General features: G+C 44.6%; 1 protein-coding gene across 1 annotated transcript in view; it reads left to right on the top strand.

The window, feature by feature from the left end:
• The window catches only part of CLVS1 (clavesin 1), a 97421-nt gene that overhangs the window by 75946 nt on the left and 5858 nt on the right, over positions 1-15617 (top strand). The window contains exons 4-5 of the mRNA XM_068187926.1: positions 3659-3769; positions 4943-5178. Of these exons, the coding sequence (XP_068044027.1) occupies positions 3659-3769; positions 4943-5178 (347 nt within the window). The remainder of the gene's footprint in view (positions 1-3658; positions 3770-4942; positions 5179-15617) is intronic.

Raw genomic sequence — 15617 nt, 5'->3', positions numbered from 1 at the left:
AAAAGCTCTCCAGCAGAAAATCAATTTCAGCTACTTTCACCTTGCCCCAGGGAAAGCAGCAGAGACATTAAGTGGGGTGTGGGAAATGTCTCATACATCTTCCTGGAGCTGCACAAGGCAGACCTCCAGACAGGAGTTTTTCTTTCCAAGACAGCTCTGCTCTAATTAGGGAATTCTACAAAATTAGTGTGTTGCAGTTCTAAACAGTGTCTGGATGATTCCCATATCAAATTTAAAAAAAAAAAAAAAAAGTCTTTGTCCTTGTTCAAATTGACAGCCTTACAAAAGCAGGTGGACTGAGGGATGAAGGTCAAATTGAACTTAATGTGCTTAATAAGGCAAGGAACAAAGTTTAGAAGAAAGTTACAAACACAAAAAGTGTTCCTTGGTTGTTTTTTTTTTCTGACTGTCATGCTTCCTTTTCAAAAGTCTTTGTGCACTTTTGGGTGCACCTTCAAAATTAAAATAAAGCAATTCCCTTTAAATAAAATTCTTATATTAAGGGCTTTCCTATAAGACAGATGTGTGAGATAGAATATAGTTTATAGACTCAACAATCTATGTTGGGTGAACATAAAATTAATTTTCTATATAGGAAAGTGCATCCTGCTCCTTTTTTTTCCTAGAGGTGGAAACCAACCTTTGGCTGGTTCCTATAATTCTCAGTATTTGGGCCTTTCTGGGTATTGTTAAAGCTGGTCAACATGTTCTAAAAAATACATGTTCCCCCTTGAAAATGAAGACTGATATTTCCCAGTAAAAATTGTGATTAATATAATTTGTGCATTCCAGCAGGAAGGCAAAACAATTTTTTTTCAGGTCCATATAAATCTCTGTGTCTTAAAGTTATTCCCCCTCTTTCAATCTTTCATTTCTTCACTTTCCTGTTCTTCAGACTCAGATGGGATTTTCTACACTGACATTATCTGCTACAGTACAGCTTCAGAAAAACTGACAATTTACTTTACTTCCAAAGAGCAAAGGAGTCAGAAACTTCTTCCTTATAGATACAGCTTGTGGGATGGCAGCCAGCTTGACAAATACAGAATTAATAATAAATAAATAAATAAATGCAAATATGGAACCTCCCAGTTTGTCTTAGGTTTGTGTTTTTTTTTTTTTTTTTTTTAAGAATAATCTGTGAAAAGCTCCAAATCTTAAAATCTACATTCCCATGTGTGAATGTGTGAGGAAGGCAACTGAATTTGTGAATTTTGCAGGAGATGGGCATTTTATGGCTCTGGTCTGCAATAAACCACAATTTTAGGTTATCACATGGTAGAAAATCACTTTGGGCTTCACACTTCTGTCAGTCCATGTGTTTTGCTAGGTGGGCTCAGACTCTCTGCAGCAGTTTCTCAGCAGTCAGTTGAAGTCACTGCAAGGTGCAGCACTGCAGTACTTTATCTCAGTCAGATCTGCACCCTAAACGCCCATGAAAAGCAGTGGAAATACACTCTTCTTTATTGAAAATGAACACCCCAACAGGACATATGTAATCCTTAAAGAGAATTATAGAATCATAGAATCACTGAACAGAATCATAAGGTTGGAAAGGATCTTAAAAGTCATCTATTTCCAATCCCTCTGCCATGGCAGGGATGCCACTCATTAAATCAGGTTGCTCAGGACCCCATTAAACCTGGCCTTGACCACTTTCAGGGATGGGACATCCACAGTTTCTCTGTTCCAGCTCCTCTGGAACTGGAAGGGTGCTCTGTTCCAGCAGCATCTAAGAAAATAATTTCTTCCTGACATCTAATCTAAACCAGCCTTATTTTCACTTAAAACCCTGTCCTGTCACTGTCTGCCCAGATAAGAAGTCCCTCTCCTTCCTTTTTGTAAGCCTCCCTAAGGTACTGAAAGGCTGCAATGAGGTCTCCCTGGAGCCTTCCCTTCCCCGGGCTGAGCAACCCCAACCCTCTCAGCCTGTTTTTGAAGGAAAGGTGCTCTATTCCTCTGATCATCTTTTTGGCCTTCCTCTGAACTCACTCTAACATGTTGGCATCTTTCTTGGGCTAAGGACCCCAGACCGGGGTGGGGGAGGGGGGGTGTCAAAAGCTCAATTCATCATTTAATTTAAATGGAATTTAAAATGGGATCACCTGTGATGTTACACTGCTTGTCCTCCTGTGTGCTGGCCTGATTCACCAGTAGTCCTTCACAGTATATCCAATATGCAGATTTGTAATGATTTCAGATCAACTGACCCATCTGTGGTGGAAGTGGCTTATTTCATTGTATAGTAAAAGTAAAAGGTATCACTTAACGCCTGTGGCTGCTCACATGCTCACAAACATTACCCTGGTATGGTTTTAAATGATGGCCAGGGCAATCCATGGCTAAAGAGTATGGAGAGTCCTGATGATGTGCCCTGGGTTACAGGAGGTGGTGTATGCATACATATTGCTAAATCTGGGGGAAAAATTGACCTTGAAGCAACACAGAAGCTCTGCAGAGCAGGCGTATAAGGGGATTTTTTCAAATCATCTCACAAATCCACCCCGTATTCTCACCAGCTGTGCTCAATCTCTGATGCTCGGGAGGAAGGCGAGAGAAAGCCCCAGGACACCCTGTGCTAATTGTGGGGGGAAGGAACCTGCCTGGGTCCCAGAGCCAAAGCCCTGAAGAAGAGACCTGATTACACTCTGCTTTTCACGCTGAGCTGTAGGGGTTAGGAGCACACACAGGATGAGGACGGCTTCATCAGAATCTCCCTTCACAGCGGAGAGACAGGCTCCTCTCCTCCCCTTGGAAGCGTATTTGCACACAGGAGCAGCGGTCGTCTCATTACTTATGCCACGGGAAAAAAAAAAAATCCTAGTCTCTTCCTTGACTGGCGTTTGTGAGATAAGGTCGTAGGTACAAAATACCCTTCACAATGTACAATAACCTGTAAAGACAGGCCAGCCACCACCTCCTCTTCTCTTGGGCGTGCCGGGGTGGCGGGGCAGGGTAGGATGATGCCGTGGCGAGCACCCCGCCAGCGGGACGCTACCTGCATGTTAATGCCCTGCGTGTTTGTGCTGGGCCCGGCAGCGGCAGCGAGCGCGGCTCCCGCAGTTTCCATGGTGCTGTCATGGTGCGCTCTCCCCACACCTTCACTTATCAGCATTTCCCACCCATCCTCCTCCCTGTAATATGCTGCTTGCTCACCCCGAAAGGTCAGCCATTGTAATGATGATTTTAGCAGGGGGAGGCAGGGAGGCCGAAGGGTGAAAAGGTGAGCTCTGAGCAGCGCTGTGCGTGGGAACCGGGGGCTTGCCTTGCGCTGTACAATGAGAAATTAGAAAGCTTCCCCTCGAGGGAGCGGTGCTCATCAACCCCCTCTCACTTCCCAGGCCGGCCGAGTCAGATGCCCTGACGGAGTTAAAAAATGTTCATGAGAAGTGGCTGGAGAGCCGACTTTAAATCTTCAGCATCTCCTCGGCAATTGATGTGTCAGTGTGTGGAGGGGCGAAGGGACTGCCTCTGTCCACAGAAGAAACTGATACAAACGCTTACAGGCATCTTTTTTGTTTTTCCATTTTCCTCCTGCCCCCTCCCAGTGCTCGTTTGCAGATGGAAAGAGACAGATTTTTCCTCCGACTTTCATCCTATTGACTGCTGGAGTAAAGCACTACATCTCTTAACTGCCTTCCTTTCTTTCTTTCTGTAGGACAGCTTTCCTGCACGTTTTGGAGGAGTCCATTTTGTCAATCAGCCCTGGTACATCCATGCCCTGTACACACTAATCAAACCATTCCTCAAAGACAAGACAAGGAAAAGGGTAACTAGATGGGGGTGAGGGGTGGGGGTGGAGAGGAACCCGCAGACCTGGATTTTCCAAGTAGCTGTGCGTTTTCTTTTCTAGTTTTTTCTCTCAATTTTCCATATGTTATAAGAGAATCTCTGCTGTTATCAAAAATTAGAGTTTGGAATGGTCTGGATCGAATCAATAACTCAGCCAGGGACCAGAAATTTGTTATCACTAACAAAGCATGGATACATTTTACTGGGGCATGCTCAAGGATAGAGAGATTGGCAATGTGAAGGGATTATCAGGCCTGGCTGAAGTAACTTGCAGGTGAGGGAAACTTCAGCTCAACTCTTTTTGTGGGAGTAAAAATTCATATTTCATTCCTTCAGCAGGGGAACTGTGTTCACATGATGGTAACTCACTTGCTTCCACCTAAAGTACCCATGCCTGAAGGCTGTTTGCTCACACTGCAGAAGAGGCAGATCTTCTCCACTGAAACCCAAGTGAATTGGTGGTTCTGCAGTCATTTTAGCCATTTGTTCTCTGCAGTCTGTCAAACAACAGCTGCATAATCCCCCAGGATACCCCAGAGCCCATCCTGAGCTGAGTCTGACTAGGCAGGAAAAGGGTAGGACCCACCTGGAAGCAAAGAGGTTTTAAAGAAACATGTGTTGCTGAAGCAGTACTGAGTGGTGACACAGCCTGACACACCCCTGGGAATGTCTGTCCTGGGGTGCAGGGCTAGTGGCCCTCTCAGATGCTGAAGTCCTACTCTTTACGGCTGCTTTCAGTAAGCTCCACTGTCACCCTTTTATTTTCTCTGTTCTTCATGTAAGCCTCTATCCTCTTACAGTAGCAGTAATCAGTCATAATTCCTGACTTCTGCTTCTCCTGATCTGGTACTTAAGAGACTGAAATTGTCAAGTGCCAAAAGCAAGCAAATCGCAGTTTACAGAAGTGTTAGTAGTGCCAGCCTAATTCTTCAGCTGCCCACCCCGAAGTTAATCCCCCCTCTTCTGCCAACTGAGTAAGCCCTGAGAGCTTTTGAAATTCCCACCTGAAACTGCAGTGTCAACTGATGACACTCCACACCTCATTAGTGCTGCTATAATTGTACTCAATGAAGTAAGGAGTAGGTGATGACTTTGAACTTTTTTTTTTTTTTTTTTTTTTTTTTTTTTTTTTTTTTTTTTTTTGTTAAAGATCTTTCTTCATGGTAACAACCTGAACAGCCTTCACCAGCTAATACACCCTGAATGCCTGCCCTCTGAATTTGGGGGGACTCTGCCTCCCTATGACATGGGGACGTGGGCTCGAACGCTACTGGGCCCCGACTACAGCGACGAGAACGAGTACACCCACACCTCCTACAACGCCATGCACGTGAAGCACGCCTCCTCCGGCCTGGAGCGGGAGGCCTCGCCCAAACCCATGAAAAGGTTGGTACTGCCTTCGAAATCAGCTCTTTTTTGGCTCTCTGAACAGGTTCGGCATAAATCTCACAGGAAGGGCTCATCTGGCTCGAAGAGAGGCTGCAATTTGGCAAATGCTGATGGTGAGGAGCGCTTCACTCTGGGCTGTGCTTGTGGTGTGGTGGGAGAAAGGAAGCCTCTCAGTGGAACCGTAATTACTTGTCTGATTACTGTGCATGAAAATGAGGGGAAATTAATGAGCCCCTGCACAGAGCATTTCAGAAAGTACATCAGGGTGAGATGCTGTCCTGCACGGTGCGGCACACTCAGCGGCACCACTTCAGCACTGGTCCTTGTTCCGTGCCGCTGCTCTGCTGCTGCTCACCCGGCTGTTGTCGATGAGGGATTTACCGCCCTGAGAAAGCAGCTTTTGTACCATGAACACCACTGCCCTCTAAAGGCAAAAGGAGTCGGTCTTCTCCCACTTGCTCTGCACAGCCCTGCAAAGGCAGTTGCAGAGCCGCTCTGATTTTAATTCTAGTGATTGTGCACTCAGCTCTGAATGCTCCAAATGACACCTCTGGAGAGTGTTAGCCTCAGTAGTTTGGACTGATTGTGGGGATGGGGTCAGGAATTCGGATGCCTGGCACAGAGCTGTGGGTGGTATGGCTCAGCCAACACCAGCTGCAGTGAGCCATGGCCGTGTAGGCTCCCCTGTGTGAGTGTAACATCTGCACTTGCCTCACCCTTGGCATCCCACTCCATGAAACTGCTTTCCATGCAGATCGCAGTGATGCTTTCCTCGCTGCTGCCACTTGATGAGTGCAGTGCTCACAGGCACGGCATCACTCTCTGTGACAGGGAGCGGCCATCGTTTTGTCACAGCAAAATCAAAGCTGACAACACAGACAGGCCATAATGTCATGCAATTAATTTTGAAAGTCTTTCATCTTCAGAGGAAAAAGAAATGCATTCTTGATTCACAGCTCCCTTCCAGGTCAGAGGGATGCCACGCAGCTGTGTCTGCAAAGTGAGGCCTCGTGCTGGAAACACTAACACTTATGACTGACTTCAAGACCTCACAGGGCCACAAGACTTTCAGGTTATGAGCTTGCAGCCTTGCCATGAAGAGGGGTGGCTGCCTGCATTTTCAGCAGTTCTCACTCCTGACCAGCAACTGAGGCTGGGAGCCAGCGTGAGTTTACAAAGCCTGCCCCAGAGAGTTGAGTTTAAACCAATTTATTTTCAATAAATATTGTCAGTGAAACACAAACACACTGAATTAGTATTAGAAAAATACTAAATATTTCATTATTCATAAACCGTATCCCCATTTACGTAGCTTTATAGAAAGAAATCTGCAGTTTTTTTAAAGATCCAAATATGTTGAGAGCTGTTCCCAGGTAAATCTTTGCTGAGGATCTGATCCTTGGCTGCAAAGAAGGGAGGGTCTTATTGTGCCCTCAGGGGAGAATCTCAGCTTGAAAATTAGTTCAGTGCCAGAAAACTGTGCCTTGAGGCAAAGCCTTCTTTTATAATCTGTTCACTAATAAAAAAGTGCACTAATACAAATACGTGGAGGGGATGAATCTAATTTGTCATGCTGCCTCTGGGCAGACTAGATCTAACTTTTAGCCTAATTTAGTTACTCAGCGGTTAAGTCAACCATCTGATCTTGCATCCCGTGGTCACTACTTGCTGTTAAAGGTGAAAAGTTCACAGCTTCAACAGATTTTCTCCTATGAGTATTTGCTTTCATTCTTCTCCTCAAATTATGGTTTGGTCCAATCATAGGTAAAAGCCCATGTTTAGAAGGCATGATTGTGTGCTTTATTAGATTTTTTTTTAACCAGAGTTATATCTAAGGCATCTAAAAAGGTCTCCAGACTTCAATCAGCATTACCTGTCTTTATATATCTCCCCTCCTTGCCTCTTTAGGTTCATATATCTCTAACACAATGTGAAAATCAGGCTATGACTGATATTTCTGGATACTCCAGAGAGGTTTGCACTAGGCATAGGTGATCTTCTAGCATTATTCTTCATCTTAAATATAACTCCCTCACAATTGTTCTATCATTTCTTTCCCTTATTAAAACAATTTCTAGTTTTATTGAAAATATCTCCTCTGCTCCTCCTTTTGTGGCATACAGTCTTAGGTAACATGTTAATTTTGTGGTTTTCTGATTAAATGATTGGTTTAACAAAAAATAAAGGTCAAGGTGACTTTTTCTTTAGCAGTCACGTTCCACTTAAAGGGGCAAATATGCAAAGAATGAGGCTTCTTTGATTTCTGCAATTTAAGGCTGAAAAGCCTGACCAGTTATGGGACCTTTCCTCTTTGACTTCCCAGACATCACTGCAGGTTTACCTGCTCAGTAACCACCTGCAGGGAAGGGCAGTGCTCATGGGACTTGGATTTACCCGGGAGGCTGAAATCACAGTGGTTGTTCCCTGCTGTGTAACAAGGTGCAGCTCTGCAGCCCCTCCTGGCTCTGTGGCCACTTGCTGTAAAGCCACACGAGCCCATCCTTGCTAAAGCTGCCACTGGACCAGAGGAGTGTTAAAGCATCTGGAATCTTTGAGCTCAGTGCTGCTGTAACAGCTGAGACTCTTGCACTGTCACTACAGAGAAGTGCACCTGTGAAATGAAATGCCACCATTCTCTACACCTGGAGAGAAGCTCACCCTTAACACCTACTCCAAAAATAGTGTCTCACAATTTTAGTGGCAGAGAGGCTGAGAAATCAAGATGTGAATTATATATCTGGAAGAAAATTGACAGGAAATGGAATCAGAGAATAACTGACCAAAATACTGTAATAGCCATGTAACTTATATTAGCAAATGAATGCAGAGGAGGGAAAGGAGGCCTTTTTCAAGATGTGCCTGAGACCAAACTGAGAACTAAAATAAATCTCCAAATGCAGGCCAGGAAAAAAATAAGGCACTAAGCAGCAATGAGAGGGGCTGAAGCTGGAGCCTGTGGGTCAGCTGTAGGACTGACAGCAGTGCTTTGGCTCCTGTCACCACAACAGGGGCATGTAAATTGAAACAAGTTCACCTGAGAACTCTAAGGAGGATGAGGAAAGCAGAGAGCATATTTTTCCATCAAGAAGCTATAGAAGACAGTGGTTTGTTTAGCTTCAGAGAGCAAAAGTTGAAATGGATTTGAAGGGAATAAAATCTGGGGAGACAGAAGAAATATTTGAGCAAAAGGACAGTTTAGGCATTAGGCATGAAATCAAATGGGTATAAGTTGGTCAAGGTATACCTTGGCTGCAAATCAGAGTTGGTTTGATAGCCATCAGAGGCCAGAAACAGTGTGCCAGTATGACAATCTAACTGATACAGGAGTGAAAGACTAATGTGAAGGGGCTACAGGAGATTAAACTTGCATAGCAAAGTCTCATTACATTCCAATTTCTGCTCCATTTAACAGCAATGGAACGAGAACATTATCTTCTTCCCAGTCACAGGCAGGGGTGGTTTTCCCTGTGACTGGCACCAGATTTGTTCTCAAGAAAGCATCCTTGTTGACTTCAGAGAATGGAGGTGTTGTAGATGGGGAAAGGATTGAAGATCCTCTTAGAGAGACTGCGCTGACTCTAGTCAGTGACATCATCTTGAAAATTTTGAGATTTGACAAGTGTCTATAAAATGGAAAATCTTTAATCAAAACCATTGCAATTTTTCCACCAGTGGCCACATGAAGTCCCACTGGAGCAAAACCAAACTAGCGGAAATGGCATTCCCATCTGCAGTATTATCTGGGATCCCAAGTACTGTATGAACAGATGGGAAACAAAGCAAAACAGCTGATGACTCCACATAATGAGTCTTAATTACCAGGGGGAGGGGAGGGAAAGCAACAATAATAATAAAAATCCATTCAGAATGTATGTTTATTAGGATTCAGCTCAGTGAAGTCTGAAATGTGCAAGGTAGTAAACATGCAAACCAGCATTAATACAGCAAACTTAGTTTAATTTGAGAGCCTGGCTGCATCTATTAGACAGTCCTGGGAGCAGCAATGGCAACAGGCCCTTCCCCTATCTTGGGCCATCTCTTCTGAAGGGTCTGCATCCATCCAGGAATCCTGTCACTTAAGAGCTTTAGGATTTCAGAACATGTAAATGGTGCAAAAATTTAGAGCACAGGGAAGAATATCACCTCCCTTTCAGCTGTGGCCAAGTCTTCTGTGATCTCTGATGGTCAGAAAGGGGCCTTTAGTCAACAGGGAGCTCACACAAAAGCAAATTATTTGCCTGAGGCATTCATGCTGGCTGATGAAGTGTTGTTCTAGGAGCAGCTGGAGGTTTTATCTGGGTGTGCAGTTTAACAAATAGTTATGGTGGATGGTTTAGCCTAGCAGTTAAAGAGTCAGAGACTGCTCTCAGCATATCACTGTGCCAATAGGGCACAATTTTTTAGCCCCATTCTCCCAACAGTAAAAGATCCATGTCTATAGCTATTTGGGTACCTAAAAGTGGTGGGTGAGCATCTCCAGGTGAAGGGATGGATTCAGTGATTGGGGAAGATGTGAAAGAGTTCTGTTCTTTGAAGTTTCCTTTTTTCTCCAGTGTCACCCTTGGTCTTACACTCAGGTCCAGCAGCAACACGCTGCACCAGCATGTTCCTTCTCTGTGACTCACTTCTCTTTACAAGAACTGCCCTTCCTTCAGCTGCATCTGGGTCACTTCTTGATATCTGAACTTGCTCTTCAGTCAAGTGATGAAGACTGTTCTCTGTCTTTGCTTGTTCCCTGCACAGGCACCAAGTACAGCCTGGGAGCTGAATGTTCCTTCTCTGCCCTCCCAGGCATCAAAAGAGCACTAGCTTTTAACCTACTGCCAGTGCAAACAGCTTTGAAAATTTAAAATTGCCTTGAAGAGAAAGAAAATTTTACCTAATAACTGCATATATATTCTGGCTAAACAATCTGGGTTGTTTAATCAAATTTATTTAATCAAAAGAGAATTAATGACAACTTTATTCAAATTTGGGATTAAAAATTATTCTTAGGATAGCATGGATTGCAAGAGCATTACTAGCACAGAGTCAAGCTTATCAAGACTCTGTAAATTCAGAGTTAGGGTAAAACTTTTAAAGTAGAGCCAAGCACACTAATTATGAACATGTACAATCTGTGCATTAAGACACCATAATAATTTTATGCTATAAAATAAAAACGTAAAGAATCATAGAACTGTAGAATAATTTAGGTTGGGAAAAAATTTTAAGATCATCAAGCCCAAGTGAATCCAAGTCCACCACTAAATCTTGTGCCTAAGCACCACATCTACACATCTTTTAAATACCCCCAGGGAATGGTGTCTCCACCACTTCCCTGGGAAGCCTGTTCTAATGTTTACAATCCCTTCAGTAAAGAAATTCTTTCCTAATATCTAATTTAAACCTCTCCTGGCACAACCTGAGGCTGTTTCCTAAAGGACTTGAGCACCCAAAGGCTCAGTGGCCTGACTAGTGGTTCATCAAAAGACCCCATATTATGCATTTTGAAAATGCAGTGGGAAAAGCCTGTTTGAATGCATTGCCTCATGATGTTGAGTTAGAGTATGTGGATTTTTATGTACCAGATTAGAGTGAAAGGATTTAAAATACAGAGGAGGGTTTAGCCAGTATTGCCTCCTGATGTGTGTGTTTCCAAAAGCCCTGATTTTCAAATGAACTCACTGCTGAAACCAATTGCTGTTTCTCAGAAATGGGATCCTGCTTCCAGAAAGAAGGATATTACAACTGGTCTGCACTAATGCCGACTGGAACAGTTTTAGAACCAAAAGGGGCCATTCATGGGGGTGACTTATGTAAGGTTTTTATTTATTCAGACTTGTTTCTCCATATGCCCAGCTGGGCTGTGCAAGGCAGACCTTTCTATTTGTTATCCTTAGTGTGACCTTAATGTTCCTTCACCATATGTTTCTGCTTTTATGGGTCATGTTTTATGCCAGTTCACAGTCAGCACCAATTTACTGCAGAAGTAGTAAAACACCAGCAAATAAAAATCAGTATGAAAATGTGTGAACACTTCCCACTGCCCATGGATAGCACCTGGGTTGCTCTGCTTGTAGCTGGGGTGCATTTCTACTTCTTTTGGGGGAAAAGGGAAAAACTCACGATAAAATAACTCCATAATATGCAAGACCTACAACATAAGGCTTACATTCACTATTTTATTATAAATTATTTCAAACAAAGGAGAATTTCTCAATGCTTCTGCAGAAGTGCTTCCCCCATACACATATGATGAATGAGACATGTATTGGTAGTAAAGAAGGTGTCCCAGGGACATGCATATCATGTAATGTATGCCTTATCTAGTAATATAGAGTTTAAAGTTATACATTCTGTTTAAAGTTTATAACTTTTAAACAGAATCCAGTGAATACATCAGAAAGAAATGGAAGGCAGCTGGTGGATGGGGCACATTAGCAGGTCCTAGGGAGGCTACAGGGGAGATGTTGCAGAATATTCTCAGGAACCAGTAGCAAGAGAAGCCAAGTGACTTGCAAAGCCACAGCTGAACCAAGGCCAGGAGGGGTGGGTAGCTTGGTACTGGGGATACCCTGGGACGAGGCAGGAAATCAGTTGCTCTCTGGGGGGATTGACAGTGTGGACTTCATTTCATCTGTTTGCAGCACTCAATTCCCAATGCATGGGTGTGCAATCACAGGCTAGAGGTGAGAATGGCAGAACCAGTGCTGTTCAGGCTGCCTAAAGTATTGTGTTGTAAATTATGTCTTCAACTGGCTATAAATTTGCCAAAAGTTTAGTAGTTTAGATTAGAGACATGACACTTAATAAAACAAATGGTTTTATGCTGCTTATGTCTTTTGCTGTCCTGTGAAAAATCCGCCTGCATCTGGCTGAGTTACAAGCCTTTGAAAGGGCAATTCACACATGCCCTGTAGAAACATATTTAATTTTAGCATTTAATGGCCCCACAGATTGCCTCATGCTTTAGCTTGGCCTCTCAACATAAATAAACTTGTTCAGCTTCTGTTGATGGTTCAATGCCCACAATGTGCATCTCCTGCCTAGGCTGTGGGGTGTAGAGGGCTTTTGTAATTACAACTTCTACTCGTGATCACAGTTGTCTCTGCACTAGGCCAATCTATGGCAAGACATGGATCCAGGACTTGGAAGACTGACACTTTATGCTCGCAGGGCTTCATCCTCCCTGCTGGCAGGAGAATTGGAGAGAAGAGGATTTAGTGGTGAACCCATCTGTGTACTGGAGACTTGGTCACTGGGATGGGAGCCACAAGGCAGACTGAAAGATGAGGTGGGCACAAAGGACTGGAAGCAGATGGACTAGGACGCGCACACTTGGTAGGCAAGCAAATGACTAATAGAGACCAGGTCCAGTCTTTTGGGTGCAACCCTTGAGAAGCAGATCCTGCTCTGCCTCTCCCCCTGAGCCCCTGTGTCAGCCTGGCAAGTAGCTTAAACCTAACTTCACACAGACTGTGAAATTGCACATTGCTTATTTTCAACATGTCAAGCTGTAGACTGTAGGGCCTAATTTCCAGAAATACTCAGCACTTTCCTGCAGCAGAAATCCATGGGACGTGCTTTGAACACAAGCTGCCACTTAAGGCTGAGGGTTCTGCAAAATCAGACCTTCAGCACTGGGCACCCCATTGGAGGAATACTTGTACCCTAATCTCACTGTGTTTCAGCTCTCCACATGCAAAATTAAAATCAAAAGAAAACCAACTCTCACAGTCATGCTACAGCAGTAAATGAATGAGCATTTAGGAGGCACACAAGTACTGCATTGATAAACTCCACAGAAAAGCTCAGGAAGGAATGAAAAACGGCTATCTTCAGAGCAGGCTTGGGACTAATATGCAGCAAATGTGTCAGAGCCACACGCTGAATCACCACAAGAAAGCAAAATAAAAAGCCACTTACTAGTACAGCACTGTGTAGGGAGGAGTGCTGAGCACTGAGGGAGGAAAGAGCCCTCTGAGAAAGAACAGAGTGTGCTCCTGGGGCCAGGGCGCAATGCATGGGTCTCAACACCTGGCCAAGTGACTGCTGCTCCCACAACCTACATTTTAGCTTTTCATGCCATAGTGGTGCTTGACTTTCCACTCTAAATAGTATATCTGCAGGGTTGCTTTCATGCTGTAGAGCTGTTCTTCTGAAGGACAAGAAACTTTTGATGTATGATGGGGAAGTATAAAGACTGATCCCCTTTGCTCTCAGTGCTCTGTCCTCCCTGTTATTGCCACACAGCAGTGGAGAGACTATGACTCAGTGGCAGATCTGGTTGAGATGCTGAGAACTGGAGTCACAGGAATGGGAACAAAAAAAGGCAGACTGAAAGACGAGGCAGGAGTAAAGCACTGGATTGAATGGAAAAGGAAGCCGTTGGGCTTGACAGAGAGCTTGGTGGGCAAGGAAATGGGGATAAGCAGGAAAAGCATGGTCATGGCAAGTGGAGTGGTCATGGCATGGAGTGGTCATGACAAGTGCATGTGTGTTCATGTGTGAATCTTCATTAAGTGTGAAAAGAAATTTTTTTCATTTTTTTCATTACCTGGCCTGAATTTATTTTTTTAGATATCAAATTCTGCACACTTCGTAATAGCTCTGCTGAATCTGATGTAAAGTGGTGTTTGCTGCTGCAGGGTTGTCTTTGTTTGATCCTATGACTAGGCTTACCATGTGATAGGTGGATTCCAGAGGACTAAGGGTCTTCCACGAAATCCTAGCTGAAGCAGGTGCTCCTTTTACTTCTATGAGAAAAAAAGCATCTGGAAAACTCAGTCTATAGCAAAGAAAGGAAATGGACAGGAAAAGCTCTCACCCATGCCATTCCCTTGACCTGGACTGAGGCAAGATCTTGACACAGAAGCTCAGAACACTTAGGAGAAGGAGATATTGGGCAAATCCACACTGATGAAAGAAGACCGAGATGTGCACCCTAATTCCAAGGCTGATGGAAGACAGACCAATTCCTGTCCTCATTTCTCAGGGACAGGCCCTGCCAGAGGAGTCTGGCTGCATTTGCCCTGCATATGCTCTGGTTCCATCTGGGTCTCAGTGGCCTGAAGGCATAAGACTGTGTGTGCTGTGTCACATACTTAAGCATTTCTGTATGTTTATACAATTCAGAGTGTCTGCAATAAGCTGAGAACTCTTCATATCCCATCAGAAACCTGTTTTTACAGCAAGTGCCAAAGGATACACACAGCATCCTTGGAGAGTAGTGTGGGCTAAGGGACAGGTCAGGACTGGTTGCTCAGACAGCCAGGCCATGGTTAGAGTCAAATGTGGCGCAGTGTCACCCCTATCCCTCTTTGTGCACACCCTGCAGTGAGCTGTGCTCTGGGTTTGTGTGGAGAGAAGCAGCTGTGGCCAGCTCTCAGGTACAAAGGGGTACAGCAAGAACTGGTGGGTGCAGGGAGGATCAGGGGTCTTATGCTGGGGTTCACTCTGCAGCAGTTGCCTCTTTAGTGAGCCAGCTCCAAGTGACTCCAAGACCTCTCACTAGGATGTGCTCACCACCAGGGAGAAGGATGGTTGGTCACTGCTGCCAGAGTGGCCACAAAGTCAGCTTCCATTTGGGAAGTGCAGCAGCTTGGCACCACTGTCTGACGGTTGAGCCTTGGCAGGAAGATGATGCCAGAGTTTTCATACTGCTCTTTTCCCTGACTCATCATGCCAGTGGATCACTCCCAGCCCACCTGGGCCCCTAGACATTGGTGCTGCTGCATCTCTTTGCAGTGCTGTGGTTGGTGTACCAAAGCTGCCCCTCTGGGCAGGTCTCTGTGGCACAATACTCTACTGTCTTAATGCAGAGCAGTGAGCCAACACCAATGCAGAAGCTGTAAAATTGCTTTGGCAAGAGATTTGAGCAGGGCTTGTGAGCCTGGGCAGAGAACCACACACCATGGCTGCTGGACTGGTATTGTGCACTGCTGAGCAGGGCTTGCTTCATCTGCCCGCACCACCTGGGGAGCATTTCCTTTCCAAGCACTTTCAATAATAAAAGGGTACCTTTTTCCACAATTACTTCACACCTGTATATCTGCACTGTTTCTGTCATACCAAGGAGAAAGCCTTGTTTTTCCCACCTGGTGCAGCCATACACTTGAGTGAGGTGTGTTGCAGAGAACACTCTGAGGTGCTGCACCTACCCCTACAGTCAGATGGAGGGAGAAAGACAGAGAAAGAAATGTCCCTCAGACAGACCTTATCAGCACAAACATTCATGAGTGTGATTTAAAAAAATACTTACAATGTTCTGTAAAGCGAATGAATAATTGGGAGATGAACAGCCCTAAGGTACTGGTGAAATCTGAATGGAGTTTAAGGGAAATGAGCAGATGGGAGGCAAGAGGTAGAAAACAGAGTCACTCAATGTGATCTGCAGCGTCTCACTCTGAGAGCTTGAGACCTCCAGAATTTAGGGAAGAAAACATGCCACCTCT

This window comes from Anomalospiza imberbis, chromosome 1 (genome assembly GCF_031753505.1).
Source record: "Anomalospiza imberbis isolate Cuckoo-Finch-1a 21T00152 chromosome 1, ASM3175350v1, whole genome shotgun sequence".
In the NCBI taxonomy this organism is placed as follows: Eukaryota; Metazoa; Chordata; class Aves; order Passeriformes; family Viduidae; genus Anomalospiza; species Anomalospiza imberbis.
This window is presented reverse-complemented; position numbering and strand designations above follow the sequence as displayed.